Raw genomic sequence first — 24,009 nt, 5'->3', positions numbered from 1 at the left:
CTTTCCTCCCTCTATCAGAAAACATCTTGATAGGAGGGGGGGGGGGGGACGGTTTCTATCCCATAATTCACGTATTCTCAAGTGACCAAGTGCTCAAGTGCTTAATTACTTATTAAGGGATTAATTATTATTGCTCCATTATAACCCAAAATTCTAATTTCCAATTCATTCTTATAATTAATCACTCATTCACTAATTCAAGATGTGTGTTCCTTTCTTCCCTAAGGGGATATAATTAACACTAAACACTATACAATATCCTCTTATATACCCCTGGTTATAGGGCACCTTAGGACAGGGAAGGAGGGCACTGTTATGTGTTTGTCATCTAAAAGAGACCCCTCTCTCCCTCTTTTGTTCCCTGTTAGAAAGATCCAAAAGACCACAGTGTAAATGTCCCTTCCAGAGACAAAAGGAAGTGTCCCACATGTAATGCAAGACTGGCATCTGGTTATACCAAAAGCCTATGTGGCCCCTGTATTACAACAGTGTTGAACAGCGAGGAAGATTCCCCACTCACCAAGTTCCTTAGTTCTTTCAAAGAGGAAATGCAAGCCACTTTCCAGTCTTTCAGAAAGCTCATCGCTGATACACAAATCCCAAGTCCAACTGCCAGGCAGCAAGAGGTGCCCACCTCTCCCACTCCGGTAGCATTAGGAGCAGGTAAACCTGTGGAGAATGAGGAGGTTTCCCTTAAAAATTCTGATTCAGATTCCTCACAGCCAGATTCTGGGCAAGAAAATGATCAGGATGACTCCACACCACCCACCAGATTCAAGCTCTACCAAGAGGAGGTAGATGAATTAATTGGGGCCATTCATGAAACGTTAGAGCTGAAGGAGGAAAAGGCTTCGCTCTCACGTCATAAGATGTACCAGGGGTTAAGCAGGAAAAAACAGAAAGTTTTCCCGGTGCACAAGCTGGTGTCAGACTTGGTGCTTAGGGAGTGGGAGGAACCTGATAAAAGGCCATTCTTTTCAGGTGGACTAAAAAGGAGATTCCCTTTTGACGAGGACCCCAATGCGGTTTGGAACCAGTCCCCAAAACTGGATGTCCCCCTAGCAAAGGTGTCAAAACACTCGGACCTTGTGTTCGATGACATGGGACACTTAACGGATCCCATGGATAAAAGGGAGGACGTTCTCCTCAAGAGATCCTGGGACACGGCTATGGCTAATCTTAAGCCAGCCCTAGCAACCATGTGTGTGGCACGTAATTTTGAGTTTTGGCTCAAACAATTACAGGAACACCTGACGGCAGGTACCCCTAGAGAAGATTTGCCAAAATCTTTCCCCATGCTGTTTAAGGCGGTAGGTTTTATCGCAGATGCCTCGGCAGAATCGGTAAAACTTTCAGCCAGGGCAGCTTCACTGTCGGTGGCAGCTAGGAGAACTCTTTGGCTCAAAACCTGGCCGGGAGATACCGCCTCTAAATTACGCCTTTGTAGCGCTCCATTTTCAGGCAAATTTTTGTTTGGCACTCCGCTAGATGAAGCGTTAGAACGCACTGCGGATAAAAAGAAGACTTTTCCTGAAAAGAAAAAGTCAGGTCCCAGGAAGTTTTTTCGTCCCTTTAAAGGGCAGAAAAAAACGCAGGAGAACGGGAAACCAAATAGACCCTGGGCAGCTCAAGGAGGTAAGAAGAAAGCGAACGTGCTCTTTAACCCTCCTGACAAAAATCCCAAGCCACAGTGATGCCAGGATCCAGGTGGGAGGAAGACTGGGGGACTTCCTTCCACAATGGAAAAAACTGACCTCCAACAGTTTTGTCAGGGGAGTCATAGAAAAGGGCTATGCTCTGGAGTTCAACCAAGTACCACCAAAAAGATTCTTGGTTACACAACTGGCAAAAGACCCGACAAAAGCTCAAACATTACAACATCTCATAGGAGAACTAGTAGATCAGAAGGTCCCAATACCAGTTCCCAAACAAGAGGAAGGCCAAGGTTTTTACTCGCACGTCTTTTTGGTGCGGAAGCCATCAGGCAAATATTGCCTAATCTTCAACATAAAACCTTTGAGCACGGTCATTCGGTACAAAAAGTTCCAGATGGAGTCAATCTATTCTGTCAAGAATTTACTTCAAAAAGACTGTTTCATGGCAAAAATAGATCTGAAGGATCCTCCGCATAGCCATTCGGGTAGGGGGAAAAGATCTACCACTTTCAGAGCCAAGCCCTCCCCTTTGGCCTCTCCTCGTCCCCGAGGATCTTTACCAAGATCCTAGCGGAGACGCTGGCCCCCCTAAGACTCCAAGCCATAACAGTTATTCCCTACTTGGACGACTTGCTGTTCCTGGCACCAACGAAGCAAAAACTGCTGGAAGATCTAGTGGTGGCCCAGCAGTGGTTGACTCGGGTTGGATCATCATACAAAAAGAAATAAGCGCGCAACCCCTATCATTTAAAATTGTGCAATCACAACGGAGTGAATAACAATGTATCAAAACCATAAATTGATACAAAATGGGTATGTTTAAAAAATACCCTAGACCAGGTGAACAAAATAATAAACCCAAACGAATAAACAATATATATAGATACTTGAATCATCAAAGTCCTCAAAAAATACATATATCAAAATCTTGACCAAAATCTTGACCGCCAGATATTTCCAAGAAATAGTTCATTAATCGCTGCAGACTTTAACCCAACATGTTGAAGAAACTTGAATCCTTATATTCAATTGAAGAAATAAAAATACTCACTCTTACCAAATCGTTGGACCCCGGTTTTAAGGAGGTCAGATGAGCTTGTGCATCAGCCTGCCGGCCCCAGTGTATAATCACTTATCTTGGGGAGGGGTGCTTCTATCTTGCAAGAAGGAAGAGAAAAGACTTCAGCTGTCTTTCCAGGCCGTATGACACAGAGAGGAAGCAGTCAGATTTCAGTTTTCAGCTTGGAAGATGCAGGATAATAGACTCTGAACTTGTAGAAGGAGAAATGGAAGGAGAAAAAAGATCTGCATATTTTATCTACAATATTTTTTGATGCCTTGAGTTCTTAATTTTTGGTGAAGTGACTTGCTGTAAGAATTTAAAAAATGGAATGGTACTTGCTGTGTAAGTTTTTTTTAATAAATTCTTTGGATATCCTGCACCATGAGGGTCTCTTTTTTCTACTTCCATTTCAACTGAGTCTACAAGTTCAGAGTCCATTATCCCGCATCTTCCAAGCTGAAAACTGAAATCTGACCGCTTGCTCTCTGTCATACGGCCTGGAAAGACAGCTGAAGTATTTTCTCTTCCTTCTTGCAAGATAGAAGCACCCCTCCCCAAGATAAGTGATTGTACACTGGGGACGGCAGGCTGATGCACAAGCTCATCTGATCTTAACCACTTGATTACCGAGCCTGTTTTTCAGATTCGGTGTTTACGAGACTAAAACAGTTTTTTTTTTTTGCTAGAAAATTACTAACACCCTAGAGAATAATAAAATGCCAGTCATTGCAATACTTTTTTGTCACGCGCACTTTTTTTTGAAAAAAAAAACACTTTTTTGAATTAAAATATAAGACAACAATAAATTTTGCCCAATTTTTTTATATATTGTGAAAGATAATGTTACGCCAAGTAAAATGATACTCAACATGTCACGCTTAAAAATTGAGCCCGCTCGTGGCATGGCGTCAAACTTTTACCCTTAAAAATCTCGATAGGCGACGTTTAAAAAATTCTACAGGTTGCATTTTTTGAGTGACAGAGGAGGTCTAGGGCTAGAATTATTGCTCTCGCTGTAAACATCCCTTGTAATAGAAAAAAGCATGACAGGTCCTCTTAAATATGAGATCTGGGGTCAAAAAGAACTCACATCCCATATTTAGACTTAAATGCAAAAAAAGAAAAAAAAATGAAACTGTCATTTTTTCAAGATGCTAGGCGGAACTGACGTTTTGACGTCACTTCCGCCCAGCAGAGCTATGGGGATGGGTGGGGGCGATTTTTCCCTCACTCGCATACCCACACAGCTGCCGAACGGACCCGATCGCCTCCGCCGCTACCGACGGGTCCGGTAAGCGGCGGAGGGCGCGGGACAGCGGCGGGAGGGGGGGGGCCCTCTCCCACCACCGATAACGGCGAATCCGCCGCGGACACCGCCGTTATCGTTTACAGGACCGTTGGCACTAAAGATGGATACCTCGGTTGTGGCAGCAGCTACTTCCGTTACCGAGATATCCATCTTTAAAAACAGGACGTCTTTTGACTATGGGGCAGTAACCAAGTGGTTAAAACCGGGGTCCAACGATTTAGTAAGAGTCAGTATTTTTATTTCTTCAATTGAATATAAGGATTCAAGTTTCTTCAAGATGTTGGGTTAAAGTCTGCAGCGATTAATGAACTATTTCTTGGAAATATCTGGTGGTCAAGATTTTGGTCAAGATATATATATATATATATATATATACATACAATTTTTTTTTTGAGGACTTTGATGATTCAAGTATCTATCTATCTATATATCTATCTATCTATCTATCTATATATCTATATATATATATATATATATATATATATATATATATATATATATATATATATATATATATATATTATATTGTTTATTCGTTTGGGTTTATTATTTTGTTCACCTGGTCTAGGGTATTTTTTCAACACACCCGTTTTGTATCAATTTATGGTTTTGATACATTGTTATTTACTCCGTTGTGATTGCACAATTTTAAATGATTGGGGTTGCGCGCTTATTTCTTTTTGTATGTATGTCTTTGAAGTTTAGGTATTTGAGCTTTTAATAGGCAGCAGCATCCCCCTTATTTATATTTATATTCATTTTTTCACTCATATTTTTTACATCTTTTTCCTCTATTTAAGAGGTCATATATCAATATTTTTTTTCACTTGTGAGTGGGTTTAGCGCAGAGTTTTTTCTTTTTTTTAGGTTGGATCATCAACCAGGAGAAATCAAACCTCATTCCCTCACAGGAGATCCTGTTCTTGGGCTACATGATAAGTTCAACAGAACAAAAAACTTTTCTTCCACAAGACAAGATCGAACACCTGAGTCAACGGGTAGCGCAAATACAGACAAATCTCCCTGTCACAATAAGGGAAATAATGTCAGTCTTAGGCCTCATGACAGCCTCCATCCCAGCAGTCAAATGGGCCAGGTTTCACCAAAGACCACTCCAGTCATTTCTCCTACAAAATTTGTCAGGAAAGGACATGGAAGACAAGGTGTACCTACCAGAAAAAACAAAACGGGCCCTCTGGTGGTGGAGAAACCAAAACAACCTGTTTTGGAACCCCCCTATTACGCACATCCTGACTATGGATGCCAGCAACCAAGGTTGGGGAGCCCATCTAGGGGGACAATGGGCGCAGGGCACTTGGAGTCGCCTAGAGAAGAAACGCTTGTCAAATTACAGGGAGTTAAAGGCTGTAGTCAAAGGTATCGCAGCATTTCAAAGCCAGCTCAAACATCAACACCTACAGGTCAGGTCGGACAACATAACCTCAGTGGCGTACCTAAACAAACAGGGGGGAACCAGGAATCCCATCCTGATGAACATAACAAAGGAAGTGTTTGTATGGGCAGAATATAATCTGGAGTCGCAGTCAGCAGTCCATCTCAAGGGTACACAGAACAATCTAGCCGACTCCTTGAGCAGACAATTAATTTCACAAGAAGAGTGGTCTCTAGATCCGACAGTATTTGCAGAAATAGTTGCCAGGTGGGGTCTTCCGAAAATCGACCTATTCGCCAACAGAAGAAATTCCAAACTACCAGCGTTTTTCTCTCTGAACCCAAGGCATCAACCGGTGGCAGTCGATGCCCTCCAGAATGAATGGACATTCACCCTGACCTATGCCTTTCCACCTCTTCATCTTTTACAGAGAGTCTTCTCCAAATTTATGACGGAGAAGACTTCCCTTATCCTAATAGCCCCTTTTTGTCCAAAAAGGGCGTGGTTTTCGCTTCTGCTATCCTTAGTAGATCGACCACCTTGGATGTTACCGTGCAGTCAGGACCTGCTATCTCAAGGTCCAGTACAGCATCCCAATCCAGCCTTGTTGAATCTGGCGGCCTGGTATCTGAAATAGACATCCTGAAATCCAAGGGTCTATCGAACAGAGTGATTAAAACTTTGTTACAGAGTCGCAAACCAAATGCCAGAGCAATTTACCTGAAACACTGGAAAAAATTTAATCTCTGGCTAAAAGAGAATAGAAAAAGAGCATACGATTCTCCAACAATTTTGGAATTCTTACAAGAGGGCATTGACAAGAAGTTGGCTTTAAGCACGATTAAAGTACAAATTGCTGCCCTATCAGTTAACGTTCAGCGCTTCTTACAGCAGGACCCGCTTATTAATAGATTTTGTAAAGCAGTTGCTAAACAACGCCCGGCCCCATGCCAAAAAGTGCCGACATGGGACCTATCAATTATGTTGAAAGCAGTCATTGGAGATCCTTTTGAGCCAATATCAGAGGCATCTTTAAAACTGATTACTTTAAAAACAGTCTTCTTAGTCACGATGACTTCTGCTCGCAGAGTCCGCTAACTCCAAGCTCTGTCAATCAGAGAACCATACATGCCGGTATTGGAGGATAGAGTTATTTTAAAGACTGACCAGTCCTTTATTCCAAAGGTCGCCTCCTCTTTTCACAAGAGTCAGGACATCATATTACCTTCCTTTTGCAATAAGCCTGCAAATAGCAAAGAACAACAGCTACACCGGCTAGACGTCAGAAGATGCCTCCTTGCCTATCTGGAAGCAACTAAAAGCTTTAGAGGATCAGAGGCCCTGTTTGTTCTTTTTTTCTGGAAATCGAAAGGGAAAACAGGCTTCAAAAGGGACAATAGCCAGGTGGATTAAGATGGCCATCTTGGAAGGGTACAAAACTCTGCACTTGGACCCTCCACAAGCCTTGAAGGCACACTCTACAAGGGCGTTAGCCACGTCCTGGGCAGAAAGAGCTGGCGCTACCCCGGAGCAGATATGTAAGGCCGCCACGTGGTCAAGCATGTCAACGTTCATTCGACATTATCGATTGGATGTCTTAAGTGATCGAGATCAAGGCTTTGGGAGGAAAATCCTCCAAGCAGTTGTCCCACCCTAAATTGGTGAGTGCTTGCTCATCCTCTCAAGGGCTGTTCTGGAAGACGCCTTGGGAAAATCAGAGTTGGTCTTACCGGAAACTCTGTTTCCAGGACAGCACGTTCCCACCCTATTCTTTGAGGTAGGTGTATATATACAGTTATAATATAAATTGTATGTTACTAACTGTATTTCAGCTCTGTCCTTCAGTTCTTGGATTAAAACTGACCAGATGCCTGAGGGACCGCCTTTTAAAGAGCTGGAGGTGATGTGTTTCCTGTCCAGGGAGGAAACAGAGTTTCCGGTAAGACTAACTCTGATTTTTTGCCTTTATCACTCGGACCAGATCCTTTATGGCTTTGGCCTTTAGCCTGGGTAGGAATACCCTGCTTTGGGACGTGTCTATAGTCATCCCCAAATATTCCAGCCTTTTTTGAGGCTGTAAGGAGGATTTCTCCAGATTGAGGACCCAGCCTAGGTGCTCTAAATACTCCACTGCGCACATTGTGGTCTAGGCGTGTTACTGACTGATCTGAGCAACAGATCGTCCAGATAGACTGTTACTGCTATGCCCCGTGTCCTCAGCTTTGCCAGAGGTGGGGCTAGTATCTTTGTGATTACCCGAGGTGCAGTAGCCAGACTTAATGGAAGGGCCACAAACTGAAAATGGCGCTGATCCACCGCAAACCTTAGAAATCTTTGGTGAGCGGGAAAGATTGGCACATGAAGATCTGAATCGCTCATGTCTATGCACGCCAGGAGTTCTCCTCCCTGAAGGGTGGAGACTACTGAACGGACAGACTCCATGCAGAAGGAGCGAATGTTCAGGAACTGATTCAAGTCTTTCAGATCTAAGATAGGTCTGATATCCCCGTTTGGTTTTGGAACCGTAAAGCGGTTTGAGTAAAAACCTGAGCCCTGATCTTCTGAGGCTACTTCCATAATTACCCCTTGGGCCAACAGGCGTTCCAGGGCCAAGAGCAATGGCCTCCTTTTTTTCTGGATTCTTGGAAATCCTTGATCTCAGAAAACAGGGTGGCGGAAGTTCTCGGAATTCCAGTTTGTAGCCGAGAGACACCGTGGGGATGACCCACTTGTCCTGAACCTCTTCCTGCCAGGCGTTTGCAAATTGCAGCAACCTTCCTCCCACTTGGCCGAGCGGGGGCGCTCCTTCATAGGGAAGGTTTGGGGTTTTGTTTGGCAGGCTTGGAACCCCAAGCTCTTTTCTGCCCTTCGGCTTGGCTTTGGGCTTTTCCCCTAGTATTAGACTGGGGAGGCCATCACCACTGCCTGGAAGACGAAGTTCCAGGAGCTGGGGAAAGGGAACGCTTTAAATGAGGGACGTTTACTCTTCTTAACCGGTAATAGTGTAGATTTGCCTCTGGTAATCTTTTGGATATATTTGTCCAAATTATCCCCAAATAGGTGTTCCCTATAAAATGGGAACGCCGCCAAGTATCTTTTGCAAGAAACTTCAGCTTCCCAATGCTTTAGCCAAAGGAACCTGCGCATGTGAACTAGCAGGAGTTTCAGGCGTGATGCTTGCTGAATATAGTCTATAATCGCATCCACCGCAAAACATAGGGCCTTAGGAAGGTCCTCATAAACCTCAATTTCCTCTGCAGGGAGGAGGTTAACCACCGGTTTCATTTGTTCCTTCAGGAACTGGCACATGCCAATTGCTGCAACTGCCGGCTACACCACTGCACCAGTCATAGTGGAGGAGGCTTTAAGCAAAGATTCCAGTTTTTTATCAGTTGGATCGTTGAAACCCTGAGCATTGTCTACAGGACAGGTCAGGGTTTTTGATTACACAAGAAATAGCCACGTCTATAGCTGGCGTCCCCCATTTCTTGGTGATGCCTTCCTCCATAGGGTAAAGGAGGGAAAACGTTTTAGGCAGAGAAAAACGTTTATCTGGGTGAAACCTGTCATCATACATCAATCTCTCCAACAAGGGATGAATTGGAAAGGTACACGCAGCCTTTGGGGATTTCCGAGACCCCAAGGAGGAAACGGAGGTCATGGCAGCCACAGCAGGGGGTAACTTGTATGTGGTATGCCCCATCTCTGCATAATATTGCACCCTGCATTTTAAGTGCCTGAGAGGTAGATGGAATCTTCTCATCCTCTAAGTCCTCAGACTGCACCTGATCCTCATCTCCAGATAAAGATTTTTCACCCTCAGAATGCTCATCTGATGAGAGAGCCAGAGCAGATGAAGGGGACCTACCTCCCTTCTTGCTATCTGTAAAGAAGGTTGAGATTAATGTAGCAATCTTTCCTTCTAAGTCATCCAAAGCAACCTTGAGTGTCCTCAGTAACACACACAGGAGCTGCAACATTAGGAGAAGCTGCAAAGCCTGACAGGAATACATGTTAATCCTGTGAGGCTGCTACCAGTCTGTCAGGGGGGGATGATGATCTGCAGGCATGTACAGAACCCTTAGCACTAGGCGGTAATCTTTTAGAGCCTCTTTTATTTGCCCCTGACCCCCTCTTACTGGGAGACATAGTCCTTAAGCTGCAAAGCAAGAGGTACTAGTATATATGCAATCAGTGCTGTGCCAAAAGTTTTACATATATCAGCTCACTGCACAACCTGATGCCGAGTAGGTGTCTTAGGTTTGCCTGGTCCTATCCCCTGGGATTCTTACAGCCCACAGCTCTGTTCCACTGTGCTTACAGAAGGCTCTGGTGCTCTGGGCTTTTAAATACAAGCCTCTTGGCATCTGCACATGGAGAGCCGTGCACGCGCCCAGGCACTAGCAACCACGCCCCTCCCCCTCTTCCCCCTGTCATCTAAAAGATTCAAAGCGCGTTCCCGTGGCAGCAGCCAGGGGAGATAACGGACTACTGGGGGGCTTCTTGAGACCTCCCTATGGTGGCGGAAGCCAGGTAATGCACGGTACACACGGTCGTTTTTTGTGATGAAATAAAATGATATTTTGAAAAACGTAATTTAAAATGATCGTGTGTGGGCTTCACATCGTTTTCCGTCTTCTGAAAAACGACAAAAAAAAATTCGAACATGATTCAATTTTTTATGTCGTTTTTCAAAATCTAATTTTTTGTGTCGTAAAAAATGATCGTGTGGTGGGCAAAAATGACGTTTTAAACCCGCACTTTACCAGAAGCAAGTTATGAGACGGGAGGTAAAACTACCATTCATAATGGAGTAAGCACATTCATCACGCTGTAAGGCCCCTTTCGCATCCGTTGTGGATAAAAACCGGACATACATTGGTTCCTATGTGATTGCGGGTGTCAGCGGATGACCATCCGCTGACACCCGTAATCACCCGCCTCTGCAAAGATCCGATTTTTCAGACGGAAGAAAATCCTATTTTTCTTCCGTCTAGTTACCTGGACCTGTAGAATACTCTGTCAGAACTTCTCGTGCCACTATTGTATTAGTACACCAAAGCCTGGATCCCAGAGGCCAGACCCCTGAAGAGAGACATTACAGGCAAACCTTGTTTCTTCTTTAAACGAGGCCCGGCTACCATAAATCTTAGGCATTTTTAGTATTAGCCAGAGGTATGGATCCGGTTGTATAGCTCCTAGGTCTCCGCAGAAAACCATCAATAGAGCTGCTTACTTGACACATGTTCAACGTGACCAACCACCTTAGACCTGGAGCAAAAACTGAGGTACTCTCCATATGGGAGGGGTTATATAGGGGAGGATCTCTCCTTGTAATATGAGTTGCCAGTGTCCAATCACCTGTGGTGATTATCTAACCCACTATGTAATTATCAATGGCTCTGTGTCTTTTACATTTATTTCCCCCTTTTTACTCCCCCTCTCTCACGTAGAGAACATTCAAAAGAAAAGGGAAAAACAGGAGGAAAGAATGAATGAATAAATATAAATAAAAATTGTTTAGAATAGAAAAAAATATATTGGATAAAAAAAAACTCTCCTAGTACCCCCCTGTCTCCCCCTCCCCCCACAAGCCCCCTTCTGTCCTCCTCCTATTGCCTTGTCTTATCTTCTTCTTGTTGAGGTTTCTCTTAGAAAGCCATGGTGGTTTTGCGGCCATAAGGGTTGTTCAATCATGGGCAACTGAAGCTCACTTAGAAAGTCCAGAAAATCCGCAATGTCCTTAACCACTTCCAGACCTTAGGTGTTTTTCAGATTTGGTGTTTGCAAGACTAAAACATTTTTTTTGGCTAGAAAATTACTTAAAACCCCCAAACATTATATATATATTTTTTTCTAACACCCTAGAGAATACAATAGTGGTCATTGCAATACTTTTTGTCACACCGTATTTGCGCAGCGGTCTTACAAGCGCACTTTTTTTTGGAAAAAAAAACACTTTTTTGAATTAAAAAATAAGACAACAATAAATTTGGCCCAATTTTTTTATATATTGTGAAAGATAATGTTACGCCGAGTAAAATGATACCCAACATGTCACGCTTAAAAATTGTGCCCACCCCAGAAACAGTCAATTATACAACAAAACTTTGGTTTTAAGTGGAAGACTGCGCTAAAATACTTGGGTACCCTGATTCCAGCAAACATAAAAGAAGTTTTTAAAATACATTTTCCACCTCTTCTTACTTCAATAAGAATGCTACTTGAGAAATGGCAACATGGACTACATTCATGGTTCGGCAGAAATAATATAGTCAAGATGAGCATCTTGCCAAAGATTACGTATTTGTTTCAAACACTGCCGATATTGATACCCTCGGCCTTCCTACGGCAAATTAGTGCCCTCCTGATGAAATTCATCTGGGCAGGGAAAAAGGCAAGAATTAAGAAAGAGGTGATGAGGTTACCCAAGTGTTTTGGGGGGATGGCAGTCCCGGATATTGCCAAATATTATCAAGCGGCACATTTGACGAGATTGATAGACTGGTGTAGAAACGGACACTATAAAAGGTGGGTTGAGGTAGAACAGCAGACCTGTCCAATAACACTAAGTAGAGCCCCTTGGTGTTATAAGTTATTGCCAAGTAAGATGAAGAAACATCCCATAATTGGCCCAACGTTGTCAATCGCAGCTAAAATATGTAAAAATCCAAAATTCTCATCGAAGTGTTCTCCCCTGTTCCCTATATTAGGGAACCCAGGCTTCATACCAGGTACAGCAGGAGCAGTTTTTAATAAATTAAAACAAAGGGGTAAAGTACAGGTATCACATTTTCTGCAAACTGGTATGTGGCCATCATTGGAGGCCCTAACAAAGAGAGGAGGGAACTATGAGTTATCCTTTTGGCAAGCATTTCAAATAAGCAACTTTTTAAGATCCCTGGGACAACCATCTAATTTTCGGCGACAACTAACAAAATTTGAACAATACTGCGACGAGGAGGAACCAATACAAAGAGTGAGTTCAAAGATGTATAGACTATTGAATTCCCCTCAGGAGGATTTTGAGTTGCCGGGACTGGGGAAATGGGAAAGAGATCTGGGGAGAAATTTCTCACAGACTCAACGTAAACACATAATTCACTTAGCACTAAACTCCTCAATATCTACGCGAATACAGGAATCCAATTATAAACTATTGTTCCAATGGTATTATACACCAGTAAGGTTACATAAATTTTCTAAAGGCTACTCAGAGTATTGCTGGAGATGTGGTGTGGAGCAGGGAACCTTGCTGCATATATTTTGGTCCTGTGCAAAAGTAAGAGATTACTGGAAGGAAGTCCAGAGAATTGTTCAAAAATTTACGGAGTACCAGATCCAGGAGGATCCAGCTTTTTTTCTGCTCCATTGCTCACAAATCCCAGTGCGAGAGTACAAAAAGATGGTGATATGTCACATGATAAATACTGCCAGAAATGGAATAACATTACAATGGAGAGACAGTAGATCACCCTCTATTGCGAGATGGCTCAATAGAGTGAGAGAGACTGGAGCTATAGAAGACCTGATCCTCTCAGCCCGGAACAAAAGGGAACAGTATGTAGAAACTTGGACAGGTTGGAATCAGTTTGAGTACGGAAGAGGGGAAGAGATTACTGGAGGAATAGATAGGGGAGAGAAGAATCCTTTTTGGGTAGAAGTGAAATGGGAGAGGCCGAAGGGTTGAAGTAAGGGAGGATCCGTCCGTCTCCGGCGAGGTAGAGGAGGGGAGGGGGTTGGCGGGGTTTTCTCTTTTTTTTTGTTTTTTTTTTGTTGTTTTGTTTTGTTGAGGATTATGTTGATTCTAGGTTTAAGGGGGGGTTAGGTGGGGTATAGGAATGGACAAGGGAACAGAGGGGAGGAAGAAGTGTGAGGTCAATACAGTGGTATTAGGAAACGGGAAAAGAAGTTACTGATAAAAGGCAGGCGGGCATGGGAACAGAGCAAGAGGACCGGGGAGGTACTGCTTATGGTTTATTCTTCTTAAGTTTCTGAATCCCCACCTGTTTATTTGCTAGCCCATCATAAGTGTGTAGTGATAAGAACTATATGATTATGTATCCATTGTATAAGATATGTTAACCTTCTGTGAACCTTACCATAAAAGAAAAATAAAATAAAAGATTTAAATATGAAAAAAAAAAAAAAATTGTGCCCGCTCGTGGCATGGCGTCAAACTTTTACCCTTAAAAATCTCGATAGGCGATGTTTAAAAAATTCTAGAGGTTGCATTTTTTGAGCTACAGAGTAGCTCTAGGGCTAGAATTATTGCTCTCGCTCTAACGATCGCGGCGATACCTCTCTTGTGTGATTTGAACACAGTTTTCATATGCGGGCGCTACTCGCGTATGCGTTTGCTTCTGCGCGCAAGCTCGTCGGGACGGGGCTCTTTAAAAAAAAAATTTGTTTTCTTATTTATTTTTATTTATTTTATTACTTTTTACACTGAAAAAAAAATTGATCACTTTTATTCCTATTACAAGGAATGTAAACATCCCTTGTAATAGAAAAAAGCATGACAGGTCCTCTTAAATATGAGATCTGGGGTCAAAAAGACCTCAGATCTCATATTTGGGCTTAAATGCAAAAAAAAAAAAAAAAATGTGGAAATGTAATTTTTTCAAATGACAAAAAAAAAAAATTGTCTCTTTAAGAGGCTGGGCGGGACTGACGTTTTGACGTCACTTCCGCCCAGCAGAGCTATGGGGACGGGCGAAGGAGATTTTTCCTTCAGTCTCGTCCCCGCTCAGCTGCCGAACGGTCCCGATCGCCTCCGCCGCTACCGACGGCTCCGGTAAGCGGCGGAGGGCGCGGGAGAGCGGCGGGAGGGGGGGACCCTCTCCCGCCACCGATAACGACGATCTCGCAGCGAATCCGCCGCGGAGACCGCCGTTATCGTTTACCAGACCGCGCACACTAAAGATTGATACCTCGGTTGTGGCAGCAGCTGCTGCCGTTACCGAGATATCAATCTTTAAAAATAGGACGTACATCGTCTTGCGCAGGTCTGGAAGTAGTTAAATATTATTGTATGTCCCTTTTTTATGTTGTACTTTTTTTTTTTTTTTTTAATCATCCTTTATTTGATTTTAAACAACAAGGAAAACAGAGATCCACAGGTACAATCCAAAGAAAAAAAGGAAAAAGAAACCAGACCCGAGGAATATTCCTCTGGATTAGCCCCTTCAAATCACGTATAACAGGGATATCAATTTAATTTCCCCTCCCAAAAAAAAGAACAATTCAGAGACATTTCCCCATCATATCATTCTTCATTTATAGCCAGAGGAAGGGAAAACAAAGTATATTTGAATATTTTTATCTTATCCCTGTTTCTTTCCCCTCCCTCAATCCTCTGAGTTCGGGGCTCTCACCCTAATAACACCTTTGTTACCCCATTACGGTTTTGTCCCCTTCATAGCGGGAAGCCAAAATCCCGCCATGGTTGGGACATTTCCCCTGTGTCTCCTTGTTTACTTTACTTGACCCCCCCAAATCCCTAACCCAACCCCCATACCCAACCAAACAAAACAAAACATAAAAGAGAAAAAAAAAAACGCAAACAAAACACCTGCCTGTCTCCACCCCCACGGACCTCCCAGCAGTCGTCCCGCCTTCAGTCCACATCCATCAAGGCTTTCCCCTCCTCCGAATATCTAATAATAATAATATCTAATAATCCGCCCACGTTTCAAAGTAAACCCTCCGCTTCTGCCTTGAGGTCCACACCAAGTCCTCCATTCTGTTCAGGTTTTCCACTCTGTTAAGCCACATCTTAATGGATGGGGCCCTTGTCTGTTTCCACAGCCCTGGAATACAAGCCCGGGCCGCATTCAGGAGATGATACACCACTGATTTTCTGTAGCGCCTCACTGATATCTCCACATCCTGGAGTATAAAAAAAGACCATTCAACTGGTAATTGTTCCCTACTAAATCTTTGCGTTATTTCCCGGACCCTTCTCCAGTAACTTTGAATTTTGGGACAGGCCCAGAAAATATGCATTAGAGTTCCTCCTTCCTTCCCACATCTCCAGCATCTGTCTGTCGTATCTGGAAAGCATTTACTCAAAATCTCGGGGGTCCGATACCACTGGGACAAAATTTTGTAGTTCATCTCTTGTGTCTTTATACACATGGATGTTTCAAAAATATTCCCTATTATCTTGGTTTTTTGATCTTCTGTAAAGGGTCTTCCTAGTTCCCGTTCCCACTTGTTAAAGAAGGGCATCTGAGAATCAGCTGTTGGAGTATTAAGTAACTCACTAATTCTTGACAGGGAGTGCCGTAAGGTCCCCTGTCCGCTGCAATACCTCTCAAACCTTGTCAGTCTTCGACAGTATCTAGCTGGTGGTTTTAAAGTGTCTAAGAAATGGTGCAGTTGTAAGGATCTCCAGAAGACTAATTGGCAAGGCGAGTCTTTCCTTTCCATTTCCTGCCTAGAGATCCAAGTACCCTCCTTCAAGAAATGCGATGCTTGGAACCGCCCCTGTTCCATTAGTTTACTAAAGGGACCGTTCAACGACCCTGGTTCAAACTGCGGATTTCCCAAAATTGGGAAAAGGGGTGAGTCTTCCGTTGATAATACCCCCCTCACAAATAGCTTATGTGCCACCCGCAAGGTGGGGCCTATCAACGGATGTCTTTTCATATCTATTGGAAGAGCCCGGTAACACCATGCTGCCCGCTGTAGGATACTGCCGCATTGGTCTTGCTCAAGCCCTGGCCAAAGCTTTTCTCCAGCATGTCGGCTCCAATCAATGAGTCGACACAATAATGTTGCTTGGTAATATCTAAAAACATCTGGGGCCGCAATTCCTCCGTCCCGTTTAGCCAATGATATTATGCGAGCCTTGATTCTTGGGCGTTTGTTTGCCCATATGAACCTATTAATAAGAGACTGTACTTGCCTGAAGAAGGATCCGGGAATTGCTATCGGGAGGGTCTGAAAGAGGTACAGAAATTTAGGTAGTATACTCATTTTAATGATGCTAGTTCTCCCAAGCCACGAATGAAACCCCCTATGCCATCCATCCAGGAGGACCCGTGTTTTGGATAACAAAGGCAAGAAATTAAGTTTATAAACTTGTGTTAGGTCCGCCGGGATGGAAGTTACCAGGTATGTAAGGGCAGTGTCAGACCATTTAAATCTGAATTTTGATTTCAATATCCTTAATTCTCTCCCCGGGATCGCCACTCCCATCGCCTCCGATTTATCATAGTTAATCTTGAAGTTTGACAACTTACCGTACAAACCTAGTTCTTGTTCCAAATTGGGAAGGGATTCCATCGGGCTGGTCAAACTAAACATCATATCATCAGCGTAAGCTGAAATTTTGTATTCTGTACCTCTCAAAGACACCCCCTTAATACCCGGATTCAGGCGGATCCTGCTCAGAAGTGGTTCCACTGTCATGGCAAACAAAAGCGGTGACAGGGGGCAACCCTGCCTTGTCCCGTTTGATAATTTAAAAGATGGTGACAATATTCCATTCACTCTAACCTGTGCCATTGGTTGTGTATAGTTACTTATGATCCACTGCAGCATCTTTCTCCCGAACCCCATGTGCCCTAACACTGCAAACATAAATTGCCAATTAATCCGGTCAAATGCTTTCTCTGCATCTGTTCCCAGAAAGACGCATGGGGTTCGGGTGGTGCCCACCAGATGGATCAAATTCATAATCTTAACCGTATTGTCTCGGGCTTCCCGCATCTGGACAAACCCCACCTGGTCTTTATGGACAAGTCCTGGTATGTTCTGCTGTATCCGCCCTGCCAAAATCTTTGCAAAGAGCTTCAGGTCTTCATTCAGCAGCGAAATTGGTCTATAACTCCCACATTGGGAGGGGTCCTTTCCTTTTTCTTTAGGAATCACCGCTATCACCGCCTTTAATGACTCGTTATGGAGGGTACCTGAATCCCCTAGGCCGTTAAACAGTTTCACCATAAATGAGCCCAATTCAGGCATGAAAGTTCTGTAGTATTGAATGGTATATCCATCCGGCCCTGGTGCCTTCCCTCCCTTCCCCTTTTTCACTACTTGTTGCAATTCCTCCATTGTAATTGTTTTTTCCATTTCCTGGCTCATTTCTATGTCCCTTTTTTATGTTGTACTTTTATATGAAAGGGGAATCCCCATCTATATAATATCCCCTTTGCTCTAAAGGGCTTTCAAGAGAGATTTTAACTGCCTTCCTCAAAGTCAGAGTATATTTAGATAAATCCTAAAATAAAATGTATTTGTGTTTCGTTAATTTTTTTTTTTTTTTTTTTGTCGCGCTGCCTCCATGATCTTTTCCTTAATATGGAAAGGGTGTATTCTGCAGATTAGGGGCCAGATCCACAAAGAAGTTATGCTGGCGTATCTATTGATACACCGCGTAACTTCTAGTTTGCTCCGGCGTATCTTTGTTTTGTATCCACAAAACAAGATACACCTGAAGCTGGGCTAGATCCGACTGGCGTACGTCTTAGTACGCCGTCGGATCTAAGGTGCATATTTACGCTGGCCGCTAGGTGGCGTTTACCTCTTTCCGCGTCGAGTATGCAAATTAGCTAGATACGGCGATCCACGAACGTACGTCCGGCCGGCGTATTTTTTTACGTAGTTTCCGTAAGGCTTTTTTCGGCGTATAGTTACCCCTGCTTTATGAGGCGTATCCTATGTTAAGTATGGACGTCGTTCCCACGTCGAATTTTGAAAATTTTACGTACCGTATTTTCCGGCGTATAAGACGACTTTCTAACCCCTTAAAATCTTCTTAAAAGTCGGGGGTCGTCTTATACGCCAGTAACCTAACCTTACCTTATCCCAGAATCGCGGCCGTACGATTTTTCAAAAGCCGCACCTCCGACGTCTTCTGTTCCGTGATAGGCGGAAACAATCAGCTTCCCAGGAGGCACTGTGTTCAGTGTCCGCCTATCACGGAGGCCCTCTCGTGCTGTGTTTGGTGTCCGCCTATCACTGAGGGCCCTCTCGTCCTCAGATAGGCGAACACTGAACACAGTGCCTCCTGGGAAGCTGAATGTTCCTATCACGGAACAGAAGACGTAGGAGGCGCGGCTTTTGAAAAAACGTACGGCCGCGATTCGCATGTCTTAGGATAAGGTAAGGGCACAGTCTGGTCATGTAATGGGGCGCGGTCTGGTCATGTAATGGGGCACGGTCTGGTCATGTAATGGGTCTGGTCATGTAATGGGGCACGGTCTGATCATGTAATGGGGCACGGTCTGATCATGTAATGGGGCACGGTCTGGTCATGTAATGGGGCACGGTCTGGCATGTAATGGGGCACAGTCTGGCATGTAGTGGCATAGTCTGGCATGTAATGGGGCACAGTCTGGCATGTAATGGGGCACAGTCTGGCATGTAGTGGCATAGTCTGGCATGTAATGGTGGCACCGTGAGGCGAGGCATGACTAGTAGGAAGGGGATAGTCTTATACGGTGAGTATATCCCAAAACCAACATTTTGGCTGGAAAATTAGGGGGTCGTCTTATACGCCCAGTCGTCTTATACTCCGGCAAATACGGTAGTTTGCGTAAGTCGTTCGCGAATAGGGCTTTGCGTAGAATGACGTTCACGTCGTAAGCATTGGCTTGTTGCGGGTTTATTTCGAGCATGCGCACTGGGATACCCCCGCGGACGGCGCATGCGCAATTCAGAAAAAAGTCATTTACGTTGGGTCAAGACGTATTACCATAAAACACGGCCCCATCTCATCCATTTGAATTGCGCGCCCTTACGCCGATACACTACGGTGATGTAACTTATGGCGCAAATTCTTTCAGAATACGGGAAATACGCTGTAAGTTACGGTGGCGTAGTGTAACTTAGATGCACTACGCCGGCCGTAAAGAAGCGCCGCGCTTCGTGGATCTGGCCCTATGTCTCTGGGCTTTGAGGTATCGGAAACTTTAGGGCCCAGTGCTCGATACTGTAATTTTTTTAAATTTGTCGCCTTTAAGTCTTCAGTAAACCATAAGTGATATGACATCACTTCCGGGTTCCAGGGTCTGATCAAAGCTGCTCAGGCCTTCCGGTGGGATGGGAAAGCCCTGACGAGCTGCGGAAGGCGGCGGAGGGACGTTCCCTCCCACTCCTTGGGATAACAACTGACTGTTTGCTCTAAAAAACAGTGTACCGGGTTGATGCCAGCAGCTGTATGCATCACTCCGGTACAACCCCTTCAAGCCGACGCTGCATATTTTGGCGTTATTTTATCAATGAGTGTTTCCAGTTCATAGACTATTCTTTTGTGGGCCTGTTTGCTATGTTTATACCAATTAGGATAATGGGTATTTTGACTTACCAGTAAATTCTATTTCTTTCGATACAATACAGGTCCTTCCCCTTTGTTCTCCGTTTCTCCTTATTGTTTGCTGCAAAACTGGAGAACTGCTGAATAAATTGGGTTATAGGAGAGTGCACAGGGGGTGTTGCCAGCAAAGCCAGTGTCAAATCACTCTAAACGTAGTGGCATATATATAGCCCACGGTCTAGGACTTTCTGTATTCCAAAATAAGGAATTTTCTGTAAGTAAAATGTCCTAATTTTTGATTTTGTACATGTTCCTTAGTTCAGTGCCCCACCTTCCCCATGCCATTTGTGTGAAAATCCTTTGCTAGTAACAGTGGGGTTTACAAACTCCTCCTAAATACATTATTTTTGTAAACTTGTTACCTCCTATAGTGATCACTTCTGTGTTAAAAATTAATTTTATCGTTTTGCTTGCAGTTACTGTGCAGCGTATGACCACCCTGTACCTTCTTTTTTTGTTGGAATAATTTGATGCTCAGGTTTCTGAAGAATAACCATTTACTGATGCCATATTTGTACTTGGGACACACGAAACTTTGCATGAATACAACATCTTTACTGTTTACACCATCTGCTTGTCTCCTCCACCTGTTGTAGATAATCCTTTTTTTTATCTGTTTACAGACAAGTCCTTGACAACCGATATGGCCTCAAACGATGGCAAATTGGAGAAATAGCCTCAAAGATTGGTCAGCTGTATTACCACTATTAGTAAGTATCAAGTGAAAATAGCACAAAGCCTATAATGATTAAGGCCATCCAGTCTAAAGTTACATAGTTGAAACATAACCCAATATTTTATTTTATTAAGGTTTACACAAAACATTATAAAGTTACCTAGTTTAATTTTACTGAACTTTTATGAAATGTGTGAAATATATAGCTTTTTACGTGTGTTTATTCTAAAAAAAAAATGTATTGTGTCAAAAGTTCAACATAGAAAACAATACAGTATACCACAAAATAAATGACTAGACATCATACTTTGCATTTTGTAGTAACAAATAATATAACCTTCCTAAGTTATACAGGGTTCATTGTAAACACAACTCAGACATATGGCACTTTGGAATATGCATAAAGAAAAATCGAAACTTTAAACATAAAAGTATTAACCACCATAAGGTACCCCCTCTCCTATTGAGAGTGAGACCAATAGCTGGTATATTAACTATAATACACATTGTCTCCATTCTTTAAGGGCATCAGTAGACAAAAACAGACATCCTTTGAGCAACTGGTAAACTTGGTGCTGCCAATATACTATATGCAATTAAGCAAAATAGGATTCTCTGTCATGCTAATCTATTCAGAGGGTAAATATATGCCAGGGCACTCATGCCTGCAGTACTCTTCCCAAGACTAACTGCTGTGGAGTGAGTTCTGGTGTGTCAAGCCACACCGGCCATATAGAACCATATAGAAGAGAACTTTTGGGTAGCTTTCCTATGCTAATACCGTATGTCAAATGTTCCTTTTTCAATATTGAGTTAACCCATTCTATTTAGATCTTTCTAGTAGAGGAATGTGGGGAAAGCCAGAATTGCGCTATTTGTTACCACTCAATATATGAGTCTAGTTACAGCTATATGAGCCGGGGGGGGGGGGAGATCTCCTCATCCACTGCACCCAATAAGAAAACCAAAGGGTCCTGTGGGACCTTAATCATAAATAGCGCAGTAATGGCATCGTCATGTCCTTCCAATAACAAAATAATTTGGGGCATCTCCACAGTAGGTAAATACGTTTTCACTCTTCAATAGAGCATTTAGGGTATTTAGGAGAATCCCTCCTTCCCCAGCGGTACAACTGCATTGTGGTACGATGAGCTCTGTGCAGTAAAAATAACTGTTATGGTTTGTGACAGAAATAATGGGTACATTTTGCAAACCTAGTTCCCACATTTCCTCACTGATATCCCCTAAATCTTATTCCCATCCTCTCCTACATGGCAAAGCTGTAGCCTCTTGGGTAGTAAATGGCAGTAAGGAGTAAATCAGGGGGGGGGTTCATACCCATCTTACAAGGTTTAGTAAATAAATGCCACAACAAGGGATGATCTGATAGTGTTAGGGTAGAAACCTGTGCCTGCATTTTTGTAGGGCATGGTATATTTGTAAATACTAATAGAACTGCTGTCTTGGTAGGGCATATTCTGACTGTAATTCAGTAAAAGATTTTAACATGTTTTGAGTGTATAATTTGGAGACATAACATATACTTGCAACTTCCCATACTTGTGATTTCCTCTAGTTTGTATAGTTTGGGATATTCTGGATTTTGCCATAAGGGCGTTGCCTGAAGAAAACCTGATATTTTCATGCTACTTTCAACCTCTGTCCAGAGCTTTTTTATAAGAGTTATTGTGGGCCCCTCAAGTGGTGGGTATGAGAGCCCCATTTCTAAATGGGACAAAGCTGTATATGTGTAGGATTCGGCAAAAAGTATGTTAATCAGGTCTGAGGTGTCAGGACAACCCCAGCCCCCAATATGTTGGAGCTGAGAGGCCATATAGTGTAGTCTGAGATTAGGTACCGCTAGGCCCCCTTGGTTTTTGCTATATTGTAGCTTAGAAAGATTTATCCTAGCGACCTTTTTTTCCTATATAAGTGCACAGAATAGGGTTTCCATACTTACAAACCACCTCCGGGGAGACCACTCGGGGAAATTGTGTATAATGTATAGTAGCTGTGGGGACCACACCATTTTAATCAGATTAACTCTGCCTATCAATGAAAGCGGAAGTTTACACCGTGGGGTTGATTTACTAAAACTGGAGAGTGCAAAATCTGGTGCAGCTGTGATGGTAGCCAATTGGCTTCTAACTTCAGCTTGTTCAATTAAACTTTGACAAAAAAACATGGAAGCTGCTTGGTTTCTATGCAGAGTGGAACCAGATTTTGCTCTCTTCAGTTTTAGTATCAACCCCCATGTGTTGCATTTGGCTTGGAATTTTAAAAAGTAAAGTAAGTTTTGAGATATTTGGAGGTGTCTGAGGTGACCTGGACTCCTAAATACTTAACTCAAGTCACAATTTGTAGTGAGCTAGCACTTTCTTATAAGGGGCAACACAATTCTTCCAATGATAGGAGAACCGATTTACTCCAATTTATAGATGATCTGGAGAGGGAACCAAAATGTTTAATCAGAGACATGACATTAGTAAGGGAAGTTTTGGTATCCCCCAAATATAAAAGTGTCATCTGCATATAAGGATATTTTTTGTCTTCCCTAGATCCCGTAATTAAACCTGTATTGTTTTTGGAACCCCCGATTGTTGCTGCCAGATGTTCCAGTTTTTTTATACTAGTAATGGCGGCGATCTGAGATTTTTATCAGGACTGCGATATTGCAGCCGACAGATCAGACACTTTTGAGATATTTTGGGGACCATTGACAATTATACAGCAATGAGTGCTATAAAAATGCACTGATTACTGTATAAATGTCACAGGCAGGTAAGGGGTTAACACTAGAGGGCTATCAAGGGGTTAAGTGTTTTCTATCTCTGGGGGGATGGGACCGACTAGGGGAAGAGAGATCAGTGTTCATACTTGGTATGCACACACAATCTCTCTCCTCTTCCCTGAGAGAACTGGAATTTGCGTTTACACACACAGATTCCGGTTCTCTGTCACGAGCGATCACAGGTCATCTTGCCCGCCAGGCACTCGCATTGGCTCTGGGTACACGCTGCGAACGTGTGCGCCCCTAGTGTCCAAAAGGCAAAGCGACGTATGGTAATATTTTGCCCAAAACAAGGTGAGCTCATCTGTAGGGTCATACCCAGTCTTATCTGTGGACCAACAAAAATGCCTACCTTAATCTTGGCATCAGTTAGTCTTGGAAACATCTGTGATGAAAACCTTCACCTTGTTCATTGCGTTCACAACATTTTTCATTAGTCTGAGTTTTTTATGTGAAGCAAAGACAAAAATATCTGTCAGATCAACAAGTGGTTCATGTGCTATGTTTTTCTTTTTAATGTAATGGGGTGCCAAGCCAACCATAGTGTAGTAAGCAAGTTTATTGTAGAGCTCAAAAAAGGTAAAGGTTGCACCCGCAAACAAAAGTAGATAAAAGATGGGCGTGGCTTGGACTCCATCGAGATGGCGGTGTGATCTCTGAGCTCCGGCAAACAGCGGGATAACAAAACGGCTCACAACGGCTGGAGGCACCAAACAGAGCTCTGTACACGGTGGTCAACTTCCCCAACATCCTGACAACATGACCAGGAAGCGACAGGCAAAACACCGCCCGATGA

At 43.3% G+C, this 24,009-nt stretch overlaps 1 protein-coding gene across 2 annotated transcripts in view; it reads left to right on the top strand.

Annotated features, from left to right (window-relative positions):
* The window catches only part of SCAI (suppressor of cancer cell invasion), a 1,073,481-nt gene that overhangs the window by 255,635 nt on the left and 793,837 nt on the right, over nt 1-24,009 (top strand). For both annotated transcript variants that reach the window (XM_040324877.1, XM_040324876.1), the window contains exon 4: nt 20,370-20,456. In XM_040324877.1, the coding sequence (XP_040180811.1) occupies nt 20,370-20,456 (87 nt within the window). The remainder of the gene's footprint in view (nt 1-20,369; nt 20,457-24,009) is intronic.

The sequence above is a fragment of the Rana temporaria genome, chromosome 9 (genome assembly GCF_905171775.1).
Source record: "Rana temporaria chromosome 9, aRanTem1.1, whole genome shotgun sequence".
NCBI lineage: Eukaryota > Metazoa > Chordata > Amphibia > Anura > Ranidae > Rana > Rana temporaria.
Note: the sequence above shows the minus strand (reverse complement) of the source record. Positions and strands in the feature narration are given on the sequence as shown.